Source organism: Dasypus novemcinctus, chromosome 9 (assembly GCF_030445035.2).
Source record: "Dasypus novemcinctus isolate mDasNov1 chromosome 9, mDasNov1.1.hap2, whole genome shotgun sequence".
In the NCBI taxonomy this organism is placed as follows: Eukaryota; Metazoa; Chordata; class Mammalia; order Cingulata; family Dasypodidae; genus Dasypus; species Dasypus novemcinctus.
The window spans coordinates 59,066,893-59,091,882 of NC_080681.1; the positions used below are offsets into that span (position 1 = coordinate 59,066,893).

The 24,990-nt window shown below is 34.7% G+C and overlaps 1 protein-coding gene and 2 pseudogenes across 4 annotated transcripts in view; 1 reads left to right on the forward strand and 2 right to left on the reverse strand.

Moving 5' to 3' along the window:
* ANKRD13C (ankyrin repeat domain 13C) overlaps positions 1–24,990 on the forward strand; it is a 140,929-nt gene that overhangs the window by 59,303 nt on the left and 56,636 nt on the right. For all 4 annotated transcript variants that reach the window (XM_004483708.5, XM_023586137.3, XM_004483709.5 and 1 more), the window contains 5 exons: positions 5,806–5,891; positions 9,181–9,226; positions 16,056–16,122; positions 20,458–20,602; positions 23,880–24,011. In XM_004483708.5, the coding sequence (XP_004483765.1) occupies positions 5,806–5,891; positions 9,181–9,226; positions 16,056–16,122; positions 20,458–20,602; positions 23,880–24,011 (476 nt within the window). The remainder of the gene's footprint in view (positions 1–5,805; positions 5,892–9,180; positions 9,227–16,055; positions 16,123–20,457; positions 20,603–23,879; positions 24,012–24,990) is intronic.
* LOC139439558 (protein CDV3 homolog pseudogene) lies at positions 409–2,943 on the reverse strand (annotated as a pseudogene).
* LOC139439559 (heterogeneous nuclear ribonucleoprotein L pseudogene) lies at positions 6,780–8,372 on the reverse strand (annotated as a pseudogene).

The window sequence follows — 24,990 nt, forward strand, 5'->3', positions numbered from 1 at the left end:
TCACCTTTGACTTTACTGCAGTGGTAAATCATAGTTAACTGATTACAGTTACATCAATCAGGAGATTGCCATCAGCAATGAGTGACACTTTATCCAATCAGTTGAATGCCTTAAAAGGGGAATTGATTCCAGCTTTGAGTGATAATTTCCCAGCTTGTCTTTTGAATAGCCAGTGTCTCCCAGGACTCATCAAGGATCCTCACTGGACTTTCATTGGAACCCCTGGTTGCAGCCTGCCTGCGGAACCTGGACTTGGTGCATCTCCACGGTCACATGATTACAAAATCACATACTATTGACACATATCTCTTGTTGGTTCTTTTTCCCTAGAGAACCCTGACAAATACACTTTCTTATCCAGACATTATCCACATGAAGTCCAAAATGAGTGCAGCAAATCGGAATTAGTCAACTCTTATGAAAGCCCTGTATTTTCCAGCTTTCTATCTGCTTGGCAGTGGACTTCAGTGATGGGAACTGTGTATTGCTGTATATTTCTGGTGTTCCTTATGGTGCTTTCCTTTTTGTGGTGAACCTGGCCTCAGCTACATTTTTTTTTTATCCCCCCCTCTTGTGGCTTTTTGTGTGCTGTCTGCTCTCTTTGTCCATTCGCTGAGCATTCTTGTGTGTCTGTATTTATTATTTTTTCCCCTCCTCCCTTTCAGCTGGCTTGCTGTCTGCTCTCTCTGTCCATTTGCTGCGTGCTCTTCTGTGTTTTTGCTTGTCTTCCTTTTTTGTTGCATCACCCTGCTGAGTCAGCTCTCCATGGCACCTGCAGGCCGGGCAGCGCTCCACAGCGTCCGGGTGAGCCTGCCCTCACAAGGAGGCTCCGGGATGCGAACCCCGGGCCTCCCATATGGTAGACGGAAGCCCAACTGATTGAACCACAGCCCTTCCCCTCAACTTCATTTTTGAAGAAGTTTTGGATCACAGAAGTGTTATAGCTGTGGCAGGGGAGGATCAGTAATGCTGGGTATCAGTGATGGGGGATGCATGGGAGGAGGTTTACCTGGGACATACCTATAAGACATATAAATGTGTCTCTTGTGTTCATGGGGCATTGTCACAGTGGGTGGAGAGTCACACAATAACTGAAAAAATAGCAAATTCCCATCCTGGGGAGCCCTGCCACATTCTCTAATGGGATAGCAAGAATCCCCCAAGTACAGGAGCTGTGACTAGTGAAGGAGGATGGACCATTGATGGGCCCTTGATATTGATGACTGTACTTATCAACCTTTACTTTTGAAATGGAAACTTATTCTAGTATTATAGGGAGCCTAATAGTTATCTCCTGAGAGCTCCTTGTTGCTCACATGTGGCGTCATTCTAAGCCAAACTCAGCATATAAATAAATTTCTTTTCCCCCAGAGCCTCCCTGGCACTGAGGGATTACTACCAAGCGTTAGCTAGCAATGCAACTAGAAAAAGACCTTGACCAAAAGGGGAAAAGAGTAAAGGCAATTGAGTTTATATGGCTAATAGGCTTAAAAGTGAGACGGGAGGTCATTCCAGAAGTTACACTTATGCACGTCTCAGCAGGATCTCATTGACTGCCAAAGTAAATATCATCTCAAAAAGCAGGTCTCCTGAGGACTCTGGAGATATTCAGACACTATAGCAGGGCAGACAGCTCAGGAGTTCGGTAACCTGCCAGGGGCCCTACTTGGGAATTTATGTTTCCCAGTGTGACAGATTTAGACTCAGTTGTGGTTTCCCTACACATGACTCTTCTGCCCCTTCTTTTTGATCCTATAGTTAGTACTAAAATTGATAGGTGTATGTCAAAGAGACCCTGAATCTCAACAAAATTGCAACACCTGCTCTCCAGTTCATTTGACTCACCCAGGACAACTAACAAGGAGATGATGGACAACAACCATCCTAAGGAACAGAGAGAGTACAGTTGCAGCAAGAGAGTCCCATCCATCTGCCCCCATGAGATTGCAGCCCCCTCTCTATTAGAGGTGGTGTGGACATCACCATCCCACTCCAGTAAGACTAAAGTAGACTTACGGTTGTTCTAGTATAGACTTATTGTGATAATAGCAATAGAAGAACTTTTTATCATTGATGTGGAGGTAGTGGCCATTGAAGGTTGAGGGGAAGGAGAGGGAAAAACAGGTGTAATATGGGGGAATTTTTGCACTTGGGAATTGTCCTGAATAACATTGCAATGACAGATACAGATCATTTTATATCTTGTCATAACTTCCAAAATTGTGTGGGAGAGGGTGTAAACTTCAGTGTAAACTATAATCCATGCTTAGTGGCAGTGCTCCAAAATGTGTTCATCAATACTAACAAATGTACCACACTAATGAAGGATGTTGTTAATGTGGGGAAATGTGGGAGGGATATGGAGCAGGGCATATTGGAATCACCTCTCTTTTTCATGTAACATTTATGTAATTGAAGTATCTTTAAAAAATTTTTTTTAAAAGCGTATTGAAGAAAAACAAAAAAAACTGTCTTCAGGGGGCCTATATACACCACTGATTTTTGCTGGTTCTGGGGTTTCTGTAACAATTACTGGATCAGAAGTGCTTGTTCCAGAGCTGTTTTATTTCAGGGGCAGAATATTTTTCTACACTACCACTACCATCTCCACCTTCTTCCCCGTTACCACCTGGATTTTCTCTCTCTTCATTATCATCTTCATTATCATCTTCCTTTTCATTTATTTGCATTGCCTGAGCTCAGAGGCCACTGTAATCAACCTCTTTTTGCTCAAATTCTTTCCATCATCTTCATCTTTCTTCATTTCCTCACATCCTAGTTGTTGGCTTTGGCTGTTTGTCCCCCTCTTTGCTCCCTACCTTCTGTGCTGATGGCTTCACTGCTCCAGCTGGTGTTGCCACTGGTGCTTGCTGCCCTATTGCTCATCTTCTTATCCCTCGTAGAGAAAAAATTGTCCAGGCTTGACTCCACCATCTTGTCCATGGCCGCAGCCTCCTAGGTGGGGATAGGTGGGGCCAGCAGCCAGCAGGACCGAGGGCTCCAAGCTTGGGGTCAAGGCCAACTTGGTGCTCATGCTCCTAGGTGTGGTGACGCCTCAGCTCTACGGGGTGTGGGCCTTAGCTTTTTAGTAATGTTTAACTATTTTACATAATTGTGTGCTATTTACTGAATGCTTTCTACCAGTTACAATTATATGAATTTAGTGAACTTATTTTAGGTTGATTAAAAATATATATAACTTCTGCTTTTCATTAAAACACCTTTTCTAACTAGCAATTTAATTATTTCCATTCCTTACATTTAGAAGCAGTCATATTTCAATTTGAAGGCAAGGTATCTTGAATAAAGATCTAATAAAGTGTTTTGAGTTTATATAGTAGAAGGATTATCATAAGATTTTTACTATATTTGGATAATATAGCTTTGATACTGAAGTTAAGTTATAACACACATGGGAAACAGATGTGTCTAAACCAGTTGGCCTCCTGTCTACCAAATAGGAGGTCTAGGGTTCAATGCCCAGGGTCTCTTGGCGAGGACAAACTGGCCCACATGGTGAGCTGGCCCACACAGGAATGTGGCCCCATGCAGGAGTGCCGCCCTGAATGGGAATCCTGCCCTGCACGGAAAATCCACCCTGTGCAGGAGTGGCCTATGCAGAGCTGGCACAGCAAGATGATGCAACAAGAGACACAGGAGAAAATATAAGAAGCCAAGCAAAACAGGGAGATGAGGTGGCTCAAGAGAGTAATTGCCTCTCTCCCACTCCAAAAGGTCCCAGGATCAGTTCCTGGAGCCACCTAATGAGAATACAAGCAGACATAGAAGAACACAGTGAATGGGCACAGAAGACAACAAAGGGAATGTGGTAGTGGTGGGGGAGAGAAATAAATGAAAATACATCTTAAAAAAAAATTATAACACATATGAAGTTTAGTCAGATTTTATTCAAATTTGAGTATATAAAGAACTTTAAGGATTATCTTGGTCATTGGTTATCATATTTGCTGATTTCATAGAGCAGAAAAAAATTATATTTGAGGGTTAATGTAGGGTAACCAAATTTTTCATTTTAACATATAAAAACTTACAAAAAGATTACTTTTTCTGTGATCATCATTTTATTTTAAAAAAGACGTTTGAAACCCTAACTAGTAAGAATTGTCCTTAAATTGAAAAAACAAGTGTTATTCACAAAGGAAAACCAATTCTAGTTCCCAGTTTATTTTATTTATTTTATTTTATTTTTATTTTATTTTACTGCATATCGGGAAACTTGAACAATTGGGCACTGAAATAGACTACTATTGGAAACTACTGATCTGAGCACAGTTAATTAATGGTATAATTAAGACTAGGTTCCATTTTTCTAGGTCTCCTTTCTCCTATTCAAAGAAAACTTCAGTAATTTAAACATTGCTTTTTGATTTTTGGCTAACTTTAAAAACTGGGGTCATAGTTATACCTGTGGTTAGAAATAAGGTTAGATTCTGTTAATTTTCATATTCTCTCGGGACTTTTCTTAATTTGCCATAGGTGGTTAAAACAAATATGGGCCAGAGTTTTCACTACTTTCTTTCCTTTTTTTTTTTTTAAAGATCTATTTTATTTATTTATTTCTCTCCCCACCCCCTGTTTGCACTTGCTCTCTGCTCTTTGTGTCTGTTCATTGTGTACTTGTCTTCTTTTTTTTTTTTAGGAGGCCTGGGAACTGAACCCAGGACCTCTCATGTGGGAGGAAGGCCACCAATGGCTTGAGCCACCTCTGCTCCTTGCTTGTTGTATCTCTCATTGTGTATTTTCCTTGTTGTGTCTCTTCTTTTCATCATCTTGTTGCATCAGTTCGCTGTGCCAACCTGTTGCATCAGCTTACTGTCTTGCTCATCTTCTTTCAGAGGCACCAGAAGCCGAACCTGGGACCTCCCATGTGGTAGGCGGGTGCCCAACTGCTTGAGCCACATGCTCTCTCTCTCTCTTTTTTTTTTTTTTTTACCTTTCATTTCTTACTGTATCCACATTGGGCTTGAAGTGGTTTATAAGAATGCATACTGTAGAAAGTAAAAATAATAAAAAATTACCTCAGAAGATATAACTGTGTGTGCGCATATGAAAAATAGGTCAAGATTAGGAGGAGGTCAGCCTGTATTAGTATATAGATTTTTTTTTCCCCTCCAAAGCATGTTTTCCTATGCTCTATCTTTTGCTAGGCTTATTCTCATTTGTCTAATATTTTTCTTTATTTTGATAAATGTTAGGCTTAATCGATTTTAACTATTGAGAAAATACTACAGAGGGCTTCAATTTTCTTAGATTTAGAAGTTTTTTTCATGGATACAAATAGGATTAATTTTTGTGTTTTTTTTATGTTTTATTGGTGCAATGTGAGCATAGAACCTCCTTTGAAAAAAGAGCAGATATACCTGTTAATAATTGTAGGGTAATTACATGCTTTTAAAAAAGTGGAATCCAGTGGGATTTTTGAGATCTGCTGTCTGATAACCTTCTTTGAGATTGTTAGAACAGGACATTTCATCATTTGTTTTGAGATTAGCAGATCTTTTCACAATTAGGTAAATCTTTTCACCATTAGGTAAATCTTTACTGATAAGCAAAATCTAGGAAAATCTGTTGTGGATGTGTTATAAGTTCATGTTGCAGTATCTCTTCTCAATATTCCTTGGGAATCTTACCGGTTTTACTAAATAACTATAACTTAACATATTCTTCTATATATATGTGTGTGTGTGTGTGTGTGTGTGTGTGTGTATGTCAGACAAACCAATGCTTTTTTTTTAGCATGGTGAAAATGACTTTAAATTAATTTATTTTTCATGTAATCTTTAGTTACAGCACTTTTAAGAAAGCTTAAACAGCAATCCAGGGAAAGTGTTGAAGAAAAACGACCTCGATTATTAAAAGCCCTGAAAGAGGTAGGCTATATATTTTGCTGATATTGTGCCAAAAGAGTGATTGTAACTGTATTTTTAAGTATGCTTTTATATAGTCTAAATCCTCATTGATTATTAAGGGTGAAGAAATGGTAAATATCCAGCCTGAATTAAGCTAGAATTAAAATAACAAAATACTGCAATTATAATATATTCTTATTAGGAGACACCATTTACTTTGAACTAGGGAGTGTTAAAGAATTACTACTTTCAGTAAATTAGGTGAGTGCTAAGGAAAAAGGATGTAAGTCATAATTAATGGCAATAATTTTTCTTTGTCCTTTGGACTCTAGAATATTCTTTAATAGCTGAAGTAGCTGCTGACAGCCAGGAGCACTTGGCATTTTCTTTGTATTACAGAAACTTACTTTTTGTCTGTCCTACCTCATAGTGATCAGAGGTGAGTATGCTGGCACAGAAAGAGAAGTTTGTTTTCTCTTGTTATCCTCTTCCTCTGTGTTTTTTTAAACGTTTATTTTTTATTTTTTTAGGAGGTACCAGGGATTGAACCCAGGACTTACATGTAAAGTGTGCGCAGTTATGAGCTACACCTGCTCTGCTCTTCCTTTGTATTTTTTTTTCAATTTTCCAAACAATTTTATTGCAATGTGCCAAGTGTACTTGGGCAGCACGAATATATGAGCAGGAAAAAAAAAATCACATGTCCAATAATCTTTAAAAAGTGAAGGTTAATCTTGGGAGATATCCGTTCCCCTTCCCCTCCTGACTTCCAGCATTTCCATTATAATTAAGCTTCTAATAACCTAGCATTAAAAAAGAATACAAGAACTTTTGAAAAACAAACAAAAAACATCATGAAGGAAAGAAAATTATTTTCCTGCTCAGGTGGAATTCTTTCTAGGTGCCTAATTAGGAGGCATGCTGAATGGTGGAGAAACACAACTTCAGGATGTAAGGGTATGGGCCATTTGGGTTTTTCATCTGGTAATGGTTCAGGAAGCCCAATGTCTCCAGGGTGTCACTCTTGGATTCCCACTCCAGCAGCCCAGAAGAGCTGTGCTCACTTTTGCTTGAGAACACTCAGAGAAGATGGCTGCTTCACTCCCAACTCATCACAGATCTCAAAGTTGTTCTCCTTGGTTACCTCCAGAGGGGCATTGAAGAAGTGTAGCACATTGCTGGGGTGCTGGATGTGGTTCTCAGCTGCCTGCTCTGGGGTGGAGAACCGATTGTTCCTCAAACCGTTGAGGTCTTTATAACTGCTGGACCTGCCCTCCAGCCTGTATGACTGACCAGGCATGATGGCTGATTGCTTGGAGACAAAGACATTCAGCTTCTGCCCGAACATTAAGTTGTTGAGGTGGGTGATGGCGTGTATTACAGCATAGCCGTCAGCCTTCTCCACCATGGCAGCCCCTGCCTTGCTTTTGATGAATTTCACCTTCTCCACATTGCCATATAAGCAGAAGACATTGAAAACTCGATCACGGTTCATCTTAGACTGAAACAAGGCATAGAACATGAGCACAGGGCTGTCAGTGTGGGAGCCATTCTCAGGTGGTGAGGGAGGGGGTGGGGGGGTGACCATATTGGGGGCCATAGTGGTTTGGGCCCCGGCAGTGACCCCCCACTGGTAGGCCCATCTGTCTCCCTTCGTAGTGAGGTGGGGTTGGCCCGTAGCCCTCATCATGGTAATGACTGTGGTACCTACCATAGGGCCGTCCATATTCTGCGGGGTGATCTCACAGGAGAGGGGGCTGCCTCTGGTGTTCGTTGGGGTTGCTGCCAGGGTCACCTTGTCCAATGAGGTTGGCGTTTGTGTAGTCCCAAGTATCCTGATCATTTTTTAACACATTCAGGCATGTAGGTTCCCCATATTCAGTCTTCAGAATACAACAGCTAGAGTAAATACCAGCCCCACTGAGGGAGGCCTTGGCCCACTGGCACTCTGTACAGAATCAAATTCCACCATGGCCTGGACGCTATTCTTCTGGAAAATGACAATTCCTTCCTCTGTTTTTTATTTGTTTTTTTTTTTTTTAAGATTTATTTATTTATTTATTTATCTCTCCTTACCCCCCCCCACCCCAGGTGTCTGTTCTCTGTGTCTATTTGCTGCGTGTTCTTTTTTGTCCGCTTCTGTTGTCAGCGGCACGGGAATCTGTATTTCTTTCTGTTGTGTCATCTTGTGTCAGCTCTCCGTGTGTGCGGCACCATTCCTGGGCAGGCTTAACTTTCTTTCGTGCTGGGCGGCTCTCCTTACAGGGCACACTCCTTGCGCATTGGGCTCCCCTATGCGGGGACACTCCTGCGTGGCATGGCATTCCTTGCGCGCATCAGCACTGCACGAGGGCCAGCTCCACATGGGTTAAGGAGGCCCGGGGTTTGAACTGCGGACCTCTCATGTGGTAGATGGACGCCCTAACCACTGGGCCAAATCCTCTTCCCTCCTCTGTATTTTTGATGCCTGAAAGAACTGTGGGGGAAAGACAGACCTATCATGATGGCTATGATGATAGGTTGTTTGCTTTACATGTGATATTTTTTGTGAGACCTCAAGGGATATAGGAAGAGCCAGAAAAATGTTTTACTCAGGTTATAATAATATTTACTATTAAGTTTCAATATTTTTGATGTTTGAACTAATAAAGACTAACTTGTTGGTGCTGCTGTAGTTTTATTGCTTTACTTATATTCAGAATGTATGAAATGAATTTTTTAAAGAATATTTGATTCAAAGAATTCCCTTGTAAGTTAGACTTTGGTGTTTAATTTCTAATTTGTGAAATAAAATTTTTATCATAAATCTCATAGGATGATATATTTAGTTCATATTTAGTAAACTTTCGTATCACTTCATGGAAAAAAGTTTCTTTACCAGTGGGGCATTTTTTAGATCATTTATGAGGCTATACAAATAATCATTTTGGAAATCATTTTTTATTGTAACGTTTCTAAAGTTATAATTATTTTGCAAACAATAAAGTTATTTTTGTTTTGCTGAAAAATTTAAATGCCTGTCAGTTTCAGATAGGAAGATGAATTATTGCTGTAAAATCCACAGTGGTGCATATTTTCTTTTGTAGTTAAGTATCATAATGTGTGCTAATGTTTTATTTTTACTATAATCATATTATTTTTAATTTTTTCTTACTAAAATTCCTGTCATTGAGATGAATTTTTTTTATTATTTTGTATTCCTGTGTGTAGACCTTTAATATTAACAGATATTTTAAAGTGATAATATTAAGCAGATATAAGAACTGTTAACTAAAGTGCATTTAGTAATGATTCATATTTCATTTCTCAGCTAGGTGACTTTTATCTAGAACTTCACTGGGATTTTCAAAGCTGGGGTAAGAGTTTTACTATATTTTATACTCATGCAGAAACACAAGTACAAAAATAACTATTATATAGAAATGTTAGTGTAATCAATTTGAAACGTGCCTAAGGAAAATTAAATATTTTTTATAATGCTGAATGTAATAGTTATAAAACCCTGTATTAATAACTTAATTATACCAACTCAATTAGTAACTTTCATAATTCTTATTCTCAAGGCTGAAAACTGTCATAAAATTTTTTTAAAATGTAATACAGGTTTAAAAATTTTAATAATTTAATGTAAGGCATTTCTAGAGAGAAGAATATAATTATGGGATTATTGATTACTTAATTTTGAGGAAATTTGAAATAGGTTATTTAGTCTCTGAATGTGAAGAATTTGGTTAACATCTTGCAAACATTTTTCCCACTTTTATTACATACTTTATAGTCACTATCTTAACATCCTGTTTGATTGTATGCTCTTCCAATTATTTATAAAAAGGCTTAATTTCTAGAATTTTGCAGTCATTTAAAAAATTTGTTTTATTGAAGTGTATCATTCATAAACACAGAAACAATAAGTGTATCGTAAAGATTGCAAACTTACAAAATAAGCATACTTAACATCACACAGGGGTCTCATACATCACTCCTCCACCAACTCTTTGCACTGATGTGAAACATTTGTTACAAACTGTGCAAGAGCATCATCAAAATATTACTCCCAACTATATTCCTTATCTTACATTTGGTGTATTTTTCCCCCAACCCATAGTATTTTTTTAAAATGTATTTTTGTTACAGATATTGTGAATTTGCAAAACAATCCTACAGATGTGTAGCTATCCCATACAACTCCACACCCTGGTGGAACATTTGTTACAGATTATGAGATAATGCACCAATCATGGTCCATAGCATACATTTGGCACACTTTTTCCATACACCTCCATTATCAACACAGTATACCTTGGCATTAATGCAAGAATATTACTGTATTACTGTTAAGCACAGTCTGTTGGTCACACCAATTGTAGTTTTCCCATGTTTCTCCATATTCCCATCACCCTTCAATAGTGATGTGCATCTGCTCTAGCTAACAGAAGGACTCTCTTGCATTTGTACCCTTAACCACATTTCTCAACTGCCTGTGGATTCACTGTGTTATTCAGTCCCTAGATTATTTTTTAACTATCTTTCTATTGACATTTACTTCCCCAGACAACATTTTTCAGTCATAATCCCATTTATCAACCAATTGCTATTCAATATAATGTATTACTTACAGTCATTTTTTAACTTGCTTTGGCACGGTAGTCTCTCTACTCCCTGTTTTTAATAATAATCCCCTTAGGGAGAAAGCTTTCATGTCCAAATAAGAAGTTTGATCCTAGAGACTTTAACTATACTAATCTGTTTTTTCATAGTTTATAGTTTAATTATTTTTCATATCTCATAATATATTAGCCTCCATTAACGTATTTCACAGGTTATCAATGGGAAGGTAAAGGGAGAACTATATAATAATTGTTACTCTACTTTAGATATATTTAAACATTATTTTTATGTTTTCATAAAAACATTTCATAATGTTTTCATATTTATGTATTCATAAATAATTTATGATGAATATTGCCAGTTATATCTTGATATTGTTACCAATAGAAAGCAGTTTTGTTTTGTTTTTTTGCAAAATATATACACCTGACTAAATTTTGTTTTTAAAAATTACTTTGGCTATAACAAATGTTCAGAAGCATCAGAATTAATTTTTATGATATCACAGTGTTTGAATGCTTGGTGATATTTAGCCCCAAGATATTAAAAAAAATCAGATATTGACAACTATATGAAATATATTCCATTTTTTAATTGAAATTATGTGTGTTTATATGTCATTATATATTTTATATATATATATTGGATGGTTGCAAATAGCTATTTCTATTTCTTATCAAATAAGTAAAAAATTAACTACTATTAGAAAATAATAGGAATTCACAGTTTCTGGCCCATGGTAGACCAAGAAATGGGACTTAGTTTGAAGCAGATTTATATTCTGACATTGACTGACCTTTAATGAAGTTATGATATTCTTAGGTTGTTACAGTATGCACTTGGGTTTACAAATTCATGTCAACTCACCACTTAAAAATAGAAGTTATATACTTTGACATAGAGCAGTAAAGTGCAGGCACTTTGCCAAATTTAAAGTTTGCTTAGCTAGTTATACTTGTCATTTCTTTTAATTCCTCCTCTGTGTCTCCCAGTTTTTTCTGAAAAAAGTAAATGCAGCCATAAATCTGAAGTCCATTAACCTATGGTTCTCTCTACTATATCAAAAATAATTTTCTAAAAAAAAAAAGGTAATTTCCTGCTGTCTTGAAAAGCAAGTTTCTGGCTTCTCAACTGGTAATATCTAATTTTCTGTAAATTGTATATTTGACAGATTATCTTCTTGATTTGGAGCTTTTAGATACAAACCAGGTTTCTTCCTAACTTATCAATGTTTTAAATGCTAACAGAATTTATGAAGTATATATATACACTTATAAAAACTTTAGTACTGTTTAGTAATTTTTTACTAAGACAAGTCATAAGTTTGTACTAATATTATTCTCTGATTTTATTAAGTTTTTTAAAAAAGATTTATTTTTTATTTATTTCTGTCCCCTTCTCTACCACTAGCCCCCCTTCCAGTTGTCTGCTCTCTGTGTTCATTTGCTGTGTGCTCCTCTGTGTCTGCGTGTATTCTTATCAGTGGCAATGGGAATCTCTCTCTCTTTTTGTTGTATCATCTTGCTGTATCACCTCTCTGTGTGTGTGGCGCCACTCCTGGGCAGGCTGTACTTTTTTTTTTTCCCCCACACTGGGTGGCTCTCCTTATGTGGCACACTCCTTGCACATGGGGCTCCTCTACACAGGGGACACCCCTGCATGGCATGGCACTCCTTGAGCGCATCAGCACTGTGCGTGGGCCAGCTCACCACACGGGTCAGGAGGCCCTGGGTTTGAACCTTGGACCTCCCATGTGGTAGGCAGATGCTCTATCCATTGAGCCAAATCTGCTTCCCTTATAAAGATTTTTAATATATTTTTTATAGGAGATATAGTCACTGTATAAATTTTTGAACATTATAGAAAATTAGCAGCTGGTTTTGTTTCTCCATTATCACTTCCCAGAGACAACCACAGTTAAACAATTCTTGTGAATACTTTTGCACCTTCACATCCTTTTTAATGCTTACAAATGTGTGTATGTATGTATGCATGCAAAAATATACATGTATTTATATATATGCATATTTATATAAACTCTCAGCGTTACTTTATTTTATGAGATGGTACCATTATGCATTATACAGTTCACCATTTTTACCTAATATATTGTGTGCATATTGCCATTTTATTCTATGTGAAAGTATCTCAGTCACTTAATAAATCATAATAGTTATGGCATGGATGACCAAGGTATTCCTAGTATGTTTAGTTCCTAAATGTAGTGTTTTAATCCCTAAATGTAATCAGTTCTTTCCCATGTTTTTATAACCCTAGCTTTCTTTATCAGGCTAGGTTGATGCCATCAGAATCTTGTATTTTCTTGTTGTGCTGATAGTTCTACCTTGCCTTTATGTCTCATAGATCATTTAGTAGTTCTGGTGTCCTGGAAGATAGGAAGAAAAAGAGGTTTCTAGTATTCTTGTGTAATAAAAGACCTCCAAGTCAAATTTGTTAAAGCCTGCATGAGATTTGTTTTTACCTATTTTTTTTCCCCACATATATAACTTCTAGTCCTATGTGGTGATCCTACACTGAGGTTAACTCTTGAATATATTTTCTCTTTAACTGTTTCTTTTAGTACTAATTAGTGGTTTGAATTCTAAAATAGTCAAGTTATCTTGCTAAGCAAAATGTTTCAAAATATTTAAAAAGTAACATTTTGATTATATAAAGAGATATAAATGATATAATCTCTGTTAAAATCATGTATTTATCTACAGTTATTAACAGTATATTATAAACATCACATAATCAGATTCATGAGCAACCACTGAGAATTTGCTGAGAGTATTCCTACTTTGAGATCTTGACTTCAACGCAAAAAAAGTCAACACATCTTTTTCATTGTTAACAAAGTATTTTAGAGATTTAAAGCCAAAACTCTTAGCATTCGATGGTTTGGTGTCATACATAATTCTAAAAACTAAACCCACTGGCTTTGTATTTAACCTTGACACTTGGGTTTAAAAAACATTGTAGAGGAGTGGACGTAGTGAATGTAGGTCAAGTGGCTGAGTGCCTGCTTCCCATGTATGAGATCCTGTTTTTTTTTGCTGGTACCTCCTAAAAACAAAACAAACACACAAATGAAAAAATCAACTCGGGGTGCTGGTGTAGCTCAGTGGTTGAGTGCTGGCTTCCCACGTATGAGGTCTGGGGTTCAATACCAGGCTGTTACCTCAAAAACAAACAAACAAGTAGTGAATAAAAAATCCCAGTGTATAATCTCTATGATTAGATTTGATTTTTCCTATTATAGAATTTAAGCATGTCTCTTCCCTTTGGCCCCTAATATTTTAAAAAAGAAAAAGAAAAAGAAAAAAAAAATGAAAAAGGCAAACCGGAAATCAAGGGAAGCTAAGAAATCTTGAGATCCAGGATAAGAGGCAGTGGAGTATATGCTACTCTTTCTCATGATATGTTCAAACTTTGGCTAAAAATACCCTCAGACTTAGTTCAAAGCAAATTTGACAACTAAGCCATTACAGTGTAGGCTTTTAGGTGTAGAAAAGCTTTGAAATGGAATTGGAAGTACGGTCTCTTGACTACTTGACATAGAAAATCACATATCTTTCCTGAGGTTTAGTTTCTTCACTTTTAAATGGGTGTTAATAGTCACTGCCACATTTATTGCAAACTTTTGTTTTGGTGTGGTTGAGATGATTTTACTTTTTATACTATAAAGCGTTAAATAATTTTTTTATTATTTTAATCACTGCCACAAATTTGGCAATGTCATTATCTACAGAATCTATCCATTCTATATTTGGGGCAGTTATTTACATATAAGAGATGGAAAATGTTAAACTTAGAAACTCTTCTTAATATCAGGGAGTGAGAGCAAAACCAAAAATAAAATTTTGGAGACTCTTTTCATTTCTCACTTAAGTGAATTATGCTGTCTCTGGAGTAGTGTGTTCAAAACTCAAGTTATGCTGAGGTAATTTAAGATAAATATATTTTAATTGATTAGTTTGTATGGGTGAGAGAACAGTTATTACAGAATTGGGAAAATGTAAATCGCTTTATTTTTGAAATGCATTAAAATCTAGTAGCAATATTTTTTTGCTCAATGAGGATTTTACTGTTTTCCATTTTCCCTTAGGTTTTGTTTCTCATCCCTGAACTTATCTTCTCTTTGCATTTTCCTTTCTCCTTCTCTGATTTTTGATAAGTGGGTTTTGATACATGATTTTAAATATTGTTTTTGTAGATTACCATAACTGCTTCAAAAGATGTAGTAAATTAAATTAAATTAAATTAAATGATTGTATTGTCTGCTTCTAATCATCTTTGGTTCATGCTACACCAAATCCTTTAGGACAGGAAAATTGGATCTCAAGTAATAAACATTCATATGGATTTATAAAGATTTACACCATCAATGCTTTTTCCAACTTCTGTTGTTTCATATAAGGGAAAAAATGATCAGTAAATGATTTCTTATATTCTTTAGGGCAACTTTTAGTTGCTATTCCTTCTAGGCAATAATTTTTTTTTCTTTTTATACATAAAATGTATTTCTAGAAAACTATCTTCAAGACCAGAAATTATTTTGGATTAAATGACCTCTAAGTTTCTAAAATAGATGTTGATGCATTAGGTGTACCTAAGAGGAAAATACTTATCCTCTTGAGAAAGTTAATCCAAAAACTAGCACTTAATTGTCTCTAAAGTCCTTGTTTCATTGCAGTTTAGGTTCATTTAATATCACCCATTTTTAAAACAGTAGTACACATATATCTTACACATACACACATGCACAGATACATACATACATATACATGTACATATGATGTGGCCTTAATGTCAAGAATTTTGAGCTTCATGGTTTTTTATATTTTTATATTTGGTAGTTTATTATAACCCACTATGCAGATTTGTTCTTCCATATAGTAACTCTTATCCCCCAAACATAGCAGATAATAAATCATAAAACATTTATAACATAGCTTGTGATTTGGATATGAGTTATAGTCGGGTACATTCCAGTGGAGAATGTAGAAATCTATAGATAAATAGTATGATTTACATTTTGCAGACTTTTAAGCAGGTACATAGAGCTTATATAATTGAGGGTCACATATTTGATAGTCAAATTCAAGTTTGACTGTCTAGCTCCAAAGACTGTTATCTTTCTACTACACAAATTACTTTCCTGCTATTTAATCAGATTGTATTTAAAAGATCATCTAGGACCAAGGTCCATCTGGTTACCCATTCTAGAGAGTTTGGTTAACCAGACAGTATGTTTTCTCAACTTTAATAATATCTTGCAATATATACCCAAGAATGTCATTGTATTGACTCTACTACTCTCTTTGTGTTTGAGGGTAGTGGGGTAGAGGGGAGGATAGGATATAATGAACTATAGAGCAATTACAATTAAATTGTAGATATTTAAAGTTTCTCAGAATTGCTTTATATATTATTTTTAACTGGAAATACTATTTTAGAGCAAGTTATCTAAAATTATGAAACATTACAAATGCAAACTATAAGAGTAATGTGAATATTTCATTAATTTACCAAAATTGTAATAATTTTTTTTTCCTTTTCTTTTTAAAAATATAGTGCCTTTACTTTCTCGAATTCTGCCTTCTGATGCATGTAAAATATACAAACAAGGTATCAATATCAGGTAAGGTTACTTGATTTCTTTTCTGCATAATGGAAAATTGAGACAAGAGGAAACTTTTATTTTTAATAATAGTTTACATTTGAATGTAGTATTAGATAATTTTATAAAGCCATAATACAGTCTCCATATATTATCTCATTTGAGACATTATATCCTTAAGGAACCAAAGGCAATAAGGTTTTGATGAAAGAAAAGATATGACTCTTATCTAGCTTGAAGGCCAAATTAAAATAATGATAAATTACTAAGATTTAAGTTGGCCACATCCCTGATTCTGGATGTATTAAGCAGTAAGGGACATATAGGGAAGAGGCAACTCATCTTTTTTTCTCTCCTTCCCTCCTGTACCCTTCACTCATCTATCCATCCATCCATGCATCCCTCTATTCATCTATTCTATTATCTATTCTTTGTAATGAACACTTTAAGGCTAATCTCAATTTTCTTTTCTTCCATTTTATAACTAAGATTGTTGTTTGGATTTGATGGAAAATAAATCTGTTTACTATTTTAAGAATTTTACTTGTATCATTCTTTATATTTTTTGTTTTCTATTAGTATATGTTACTATATTCATAAATTAAACATATATGTATTTGTAAAATATATATAATGCTATAAAGCCAGGAAGCAGGAGAAAGGGGCTTCATACCCATGAATTTTCATTCTAAATCTGTGTTTTGGCCACCTCTTATAATGTATCTTCATGTCTAATAGTAAACCAAAGTTAAATAATTTTATATGCTTTCAGTTGATTTAACAACATTTTATGTATTTAATAAGTTTGTTGAAAAATTATAAGTATGTATATAATGCTAGTGAATATACTACCTATAGATGTATATTTACAAATTATATATGTCTTTCCAGAATATAAGTTTGAATGTGTAAAGCTCTAGAACTACAAATAATTTGGAAGATTATTTCTTATAAATTCTTCATTCATAGAGGAGAAAGCTTAGAGAAGTAGAGTCATTTTTACAAGAGCATAGTGCACATTAGTGGCTCAGCCAGGACTTCTGATTTCTAATCATTTGTTCTTTTCCCCATGTAAAATGCAGAAATGTTTAAAAATAAACTATTTTTAGAATGTTTATTATTCAATATGTTGAATTATATAGTAAAGAGACAACCTTTACTTGGAAACAAGTTCTAGGGTAATTATCTTTAAGCAATAGAATTTGATTAAGTTAGAAGATTCTGTTTTGTTTTTTTTTAAACCTCTTCAGGTATTTCTAATTATGAAAGTGCTCATGGACATATAATACATAGTTATTATAGAAAATGTGGAAATATAGAAAAATGTGGAAAAATTTAGTGGGAAAAGATTTTATAATGATGCAGATTTAATTCAGTAGCATATTGTTAGGAATATATCATGTTTTCATTAGTTTAATAATTTTTAATATGAGTGCTTATAAAATGTAATAGATCTGGAGAATTAGAGAATAATATTACCTTTCATGTGTTACTTACAAAAAGGTTATTAGTTTTAGTAATGTTTGATTATTAGGTTTAGGTAAAAAGGAGCTTCTTTCTTTTTAAGTATTGCTTCACATTCATACATGACTTTTAATAGTAAATTCTATGAAAAAATTAAATGATATGCACATTACATTAAAATTATAGATAACATAGTTAAAACAGTGATATTAGAATAATAATCTGAGAGATAATAATTGCATAAGAGAGTGTAGGTTAAGGAGAAGCTACTGTAATTTAGCAAGACATTCAGACTTGTGCTTCCTTGCTGCCAAGGATGAAGCAGAAAAATGATAGGTTCTAAAGTTTTCATTATCAACAAATTAAAAGAAGAGACTAACTTTTAAGATAAATGGCAGAGATTTTTTGCAAAATGACAAGAATCAAAACATTAAATAAAAACTTTCCATCTTAAACATCAAGAGATAATGGTTTTCTTTTTTTGTTGTTGTTACATTACTTTAAAATTAAGCTGAATTTTAAAATATGACCAAAAGGGAAATCTTTAAAGTTTATTTTTCTCTCTTATCAGCAATGTGATCATTTAAAATATATTCACTGGTGTCAAGGAGAAGTGAATACCTTAGTAGAAATAGCAAAGTGTGAGCTACATCATTGAGAATACTAATATGAGCATTTTCATTATTAGTATTAATAATTATGAAGTAATTTGTAATACTGATATAAATGATCATTTCAAACCTTGTTGTTTCAGACTTTTCCTATCTCAAGGGAAAGCTGTATTTCTTTTTTCAGTGTTATTTTATCTCAAAATTAACATTGCTTTCTTAGATTCTGTCCATTTGTATAAAGAACTTTTTGTTCTTTCCACTAATTACATAGCAAAACCAAAAAAATATTTAGGCCAGTAGACTGAAAGGCAAAGGACTAGTTAGTATATTAAATTTCATTTATGAGGCATGTTTGATAGCTTAGTTAGTAGGCCAATAATATGACAGGGATATTGCAGAAGCTGTGTGTATGTATGTGTGTGTGTGTATATATATCTATATATATATAAGTCTTTCAGTTGTAAATTATTGAAACTTGGCTGAAATAAAATTGACTATATAAGGTCATATAAATGGGAAGTTTTCACATATAATTTTAGTTGTGGCTAGATCTGGGAGCTAAAAGGTAACCATGTTGGTCTGTCTTTGTCTCTGTCTCTCTGTACATTTCCTCCCTCACTATTCCTACTCCATCCTTGGTAGCTCACCACCATTCTCACCTAGGATGGGCAAGAAGAGAATGGAGGCAGAAGGCTGCTCTGGCCCATTTTTTCTTTTATGTGGGACATAGTTCCCTTGTAGCTGAAGCTTGGAACGCCTCTAGGCCACTTATTTATAAAATGATCTGTTCCTTTTTGGTACTATCTGAGCTCACATCTTGAAGAGACAGAGGCTAAATCTCTTTTAATGACATTATTTCCTCTTAGGTTGCATGTACAAGCAATCACAGGACAGGTAAAGTATTATAGGTAGCAGGCCACTGGGAGGGAACCAGAAGCTAGAATTCAGATGTAAAGTAGTAGGCACAGTTAATCTGTACAGGAGTTGGTGAACTGCTTTTCTTAGGACTTCTTTATTTCATTCTGATGGATGTGTATATTTTATGACTCAGGAAAGAGCCCCTTCTAAATAGGCTAACTCTACTTCCCTGTTTGCCCAGGTTTACTCCTGTTGTCATCGTAAAGTTATTAATAGTATCACCTTCACTCTTAAAAGTTACTTGTTTTAATGATAATTTATATATACTTTCTTTTGATGTAGCACATGAATGTGTTTTAGTAATCAGCTTCTCTTGTGTAGGACAGCCAAGAATGCCCAGTCACTTTGTCTTGTTTGTAATGAGAACTGAAAGACCTGCAAAGTAATGAATTCTTATAGTTACTTTAGAAACTCAGTATCCAGGATGGATCTCATGAAGTCTTAAAGGACCATTCTGGGGCATGATCAGCATCTCTGATAATTGGGTCAGCCAAATTCTTGGATTAAGGACTGTATGATTTGAGCAGCCAGTCAGTTAAGGTGATCCTGATTGGTAATCTCCTACAAAACTTTGTGCAAAATTGAAGCATTTCATGTGACTTGTGAATTTTTCCTATCCAGTATTCTCCCAAATTTCAGCAAGTAGTGATTTGTGGAAGGTAATTTGAGACTAGCCCCTTTGGCTATACCATGCCAGGTCTAGGTTACCAAAGAGCACAATAAGCATACAAGTGTACAAATCCATTAATATTTGGCACAGGAATGATTCCATAAGGTTTTCAGGTTTTGGAGATGTTGCCAGAGAAAAAGAATGCTAGTTTGGATCTGGGAAGTCAAACTGAAAGGCTGAGAATATGGAGTAGCTTAAATGGTTTCTCATGTTGAAGAATGAAAAAAAGCTTTGGTACTGGATGGTTAGGCATAAGGCATGGATGAAGATCAAAAGGGCAGTTCTAAATCCAAGAATATGGCCCATATTGTAGTACACCTCTTCACTGAGCTAGCAACATGGTCTTAAAGGGATCAAAAAATGTTAGGTCTACTTTCCTTTTCTGTCCTTTTCCTATTAAAGTAATTTATTGAGTAGCTTCAGTCAGGAAAAATGCTTCAACAATGGAGAAATTTTTTTTCTTGCTGGGCTATATTCTGAAAAGTGAAATTATAGGTAAAAAGGTAAATATTCTTTGGTGTTTTTAAATAAAATATTTAAGAAAGAGATTTACATTTTATCTGTAAATTTGACTTTTCAAAATGGTTTTAGAATCTTGGTTTGAGTTTAGAAAGAACTAAGCTTGTTTAAATATTTATGTAGTTTTAACAAATTTTTATTTGTCAGAGTTTCTCATCTACCCATTTTTCACAGGCTTGACACAACTCTCATAGACTTTACTGACATGAAGTGCCAACGAGGGGATTTAAGCTTCATTTTCAATGGGGACGCAGCACCCTCTGAATCTTTTGTAGTATTAGACAATGAACAAAAAGTTTATCAGCGAATACACCATGAGGTGAGCATGTTGTATTATCAGTATTCCTCTGAGTGGGTAAAAAATGACCACGTATGCAGTCAAGTCTCAGTGTGATTGTTTAAAATACATAAGATGTTACTGAGATGATTTATTTTCAGGACTTCTATTTTCTTACCACAAACTCTTTTTCCTTTTTAAATTTCTATCATCTGGTCTCCATCCTAACCAATCTATTGAGTGCATTTGCTCAGATTTCACTGTCATTTCTTAGATTAACTCCAGTGAACTCCATCTTCTCTCTTACTAGTTCACCACATTTTGATGCTTCTTCCTTAATAGCTCTTAGATTAGACTTTCCTGCTGCCATATATATTGATGTGACCTTAGTAACCTTGTATGTGTACTATTGTAATAAATAATTTCCAAACTAGCACTTAATAATGAATATTTAGATTGGAAGAGAAGATAAAAGAGTATTCCTGATGGAGAAAATAGGATGAGTAAAGTCAGAGAAGTGAGAGTGAGAATGGTCTGTTTAGGAAACAGAAAGGAGATCTGAATGAAGTGAAGAATTCTTTTGTTGATCGAAGGGAAAGTGGTTTATGAAAGGCCTTGAAAATCAGTTAAATAACTTAGGGTTTATTGCATTTGATATCAGAGAGACACAGCTTCTTAAATAAGATATTGATGTGGTCAAAAAGTAATTTAGGTGAGTTTTTAAAATTTATTTACCTTTCCCTCCCTTTCTCTCTCTTCCTTCCTTAAACATTTATCAAGGATTTAATAAATGCTATGCTCTTTTAAGTGCTATCTATGGATGTAATAGTGTATGTCAGTTACTACCATATATTAAGCATTAACTACTAACAAATTGGGATTATAAGTGCTTTATAGCTGTTATTAAATCTCTATCACAACCTGTCAAAGTAGGAAGTATTGTTACCTCCATTTTACACATAAGAAATTGAGGCTTATAGATGATAAATAATGTCTCCAAGATTACACAGTTAGTAGGCAAGATGAATTGAAAAAGGGAGAGACTGGAGGCAGGGAAATTATTTGAGAATTTTTAGTTATACAGTTAAGAGGGGATGAGAACCTTTACTAAGATAGTGTAGTGAATAGTGAAACAAGGAAAATTATGACAGGCATTTTCAAGAATGAAAAATAGGATTATTAGTAGTTTGGATGAACTAATTTAATCGGAAAGATTTATGGGTGAATTCAGTGATTTCATCTTTAAGAGCAGAATAATGGTAGTGCCACCAATAGAATTGGAAAATTTGGAAGAGGAAACAGAGGGGTTTTAAGTAATGTTGATTTTGAGTCCACTGCTAAAATCATGTACTCGTTTTAACCCAGTCTTTATTGGACAACTCTGTAGTACTTGCTATTATTGGTAACTCAGTTATTGAAATTTTCATACCCTTTTGATTTGCTGTTGCCCAATTGCTGTTCGATTCCCAACACTCCTTTTTTTTTTTTTTAGAACAGTTGTCATTTTAAAGTAAAATCATGTAAAGAGTTCCCATTTATGACCACCTCACATACAGTTTTCCCTGTTATTAAAATTTTGTATTAGTGTGGTGCTTTTGTTAAAATGGATGAAAGAATTTTATTATTATAATTATACTATTAACTATAGTCCATAGTTTACATTAGGGTTCACACTTTGTGTTTTACTGTTCTAAGATTTTTAAAAAATTTTTATTCTTGTAACACATACACATACACTCACATATATATATATAACCTAAAATTTCCCAGTTTTTCCACTTTGAAATATACAATTCAGTGATGTTAATTAGATTCACCATATTGTGCCACCATTGCCACTATTCATTACAAAGTTTTTCTGTTACCCCAACCAGAAACTCTATACAATTAAGCATTGAATTTCTATACCTTATCCCCACCTGGTCCCTAGTTTCTGACTCTTATGAAAATTCCCATATTCAAATGCTTTTATGTAAGTGAGGTCATACAGTATTTTTTGTTCTTTGTCTGACTTATTTCATTCAACATGAATATTTTCAAGGTTCATCCATGTTTGCAGCATGCATCATAACTTCATTCATTTTTATGGCCAAGTAATATTCCATTTATATTTATATCACATTTTGTTTATCCATTCATCTGTTGATGGATAATGGGTTCCTTCTATCTTTTGGCAATTGTGAATAATGCTGTTATGAACATTGGCGTGCAAATATCTGTTTGAGTCCCTGCTTTCAATTCTTTTGGGTATGTATATCTCTCAGTGGGATTGCAGGATATATGGTAATTCTGTACTTCTCTTTCTGAGGAGCCACCAAACTGTCTTCTACAGCAGGTGCACCATTTTACATTCCCACCAACAATGAATGAATGTTCTTATTTCTCCGCAACCTCTCCAACACTTTTTGTTTTCTGTTTTTTTTTTAAATAGTGCCATTCAGGCACTCAACTACAGCTACACCTACTCCCCTTACATTGTGTTTTCTTGATTTAACTCCCTCCCAGTTATTACAACCTTTGACTGTTTTCTGGAGTTTTAAGAAAGATCGCAGTCCCATCTTTCCCATCTTGCTAGTTGTTCAAGGATTCTTTGGGGATACTGAATCCTGGAGCATCTTTTGCCATCTTAGTCAAACAAAAGCCTTCAAGGTTATTTATTAAACTTAGAAATCATGGAATCTTTTCCACTCCATAGGGAATATAAAGACTGTTCCTTCCAACCTTCTTTCCTTCCCACCCCTTTTCTCCTTTCCTTTTCCCTTCTTTCTCTTCTTCCCTCCTTTTTGTCACTTAAAATTTATTGGGAAAGAAAGTCTCAAATGATAGTGGTAGATGTTTGCATTAAAAATAATTAAAGTAAGATTCATCTACATTATATTGTCATCTATATTTATCATCTATATGTGTTTTTAAAAATCCAAAACCTTTGTATGGGCATTTCATCCCAGTTATGTTCATTTGATTCTTAAAGTAATCCTTTAAAATTTCTCTACAGACTATATATTGTTGTAGTGTGTAATTTACCATTGTTTCCATTACATAGCTGTAGCAATGTAAGAGGACAGTATTTCATGTGTCCTAGTTTTTACAGATTCATACTCTTTGAAAATAAGTTATAATTCTAATTTATTTGGAAATATAGATATGAAATTCAAAATTAGTAATTGTTTATGGAATAAGTAGCATTTAGAATGATTAAGAATCTTTTTTCTTTTTTTGAAATCCATATTTTAATTGTTGTTATTTTTCCATGTAATATTAACAGCTTTTGTAATATCTAGATTCTTATATTTAATTTTTGCCCCTACCCCCACCCCAGGAGTCAGAGATGGAAACAGAAGAAGAGGTTGACATTTTAATGAGCAGCGATATTTACTCTGCAACTTTATCAACCAAATCAATTTCTTTCACACGTGCCCAAACAGGATGGCTTTTTCGGGAAGATAAAACAGTATGTCCCATTCTAGATCTTTAAACATTGTTTGGTATTTAATTTCGTGAAAATAATGTAATGAAAATGCAGAAAGAATTATCTAACTGAATTGTCTTCATGTAGTTTATTCTCTCTTCCTTGGATGATAATGATTCAGATAGGGAATTATAATGATTGGTTGCAAAGTTGGGGTGTATTCTTAGAGACTCTAGGGGAGAAGTTTATCTCATTTGAACACCATGTTCTTCTTTTAGATATATGACGAACAGTAGAACAATATTTATTATGAGAAGAGGAAATAGGGGTGAAAAGATAATTGTGTTGCAGACACAAAGGACTGTCATGTATTAGAATTAGAGTTGTTACAAAAGGACCAAGGAAGGATGATTTGCTTATCCAAATAAAAACCTAAGCACTCTTTATAACAATTTGAGTTATGTCAGCTGATAAAAATATATTCAGAATGAGTGAAAACACATATCATGTAATTTTGACTATATAGGTCATTTCTATTTAATTGAAAAATTCCTGTTTTCAGAGAGATAGTGACAAACTAGAATTTGTTGACAGAAAGAAGACCAGGACACTGAAATTTCTACAAGCTACCTTAGATGAAAGAGTTGAAGAATTCCATTAAATATTTACTGAACAAATGCAGAATAAAAAGGAGATTTTTTTAACCTGAAGATACAATAAAACAAGTTCAAATGTTCAGAGGATTTGCTTTTGTCACCTGCCATGTTATTATACAGGAAACAGTATCTTTGCATGGTTCTAAGTCAGTTCTAATGTTATTTTCCATAATGAGATCCCAAAGAAGGATGCTCTTGAATTCATTTCCCTAGATCTTTTTTTCTTTCTGTTTGTGAACTTTTTTTTTTAAAGATTTATTTTTTATTTATTTCTCCACCCCCCCCCCCCCCATTGTCTGGTCCCTGTGTCCATTTGCTGCATGTTCTTCTTTGTCTGCTTCTGTTGTTGTCAGTGGCACGGGGAA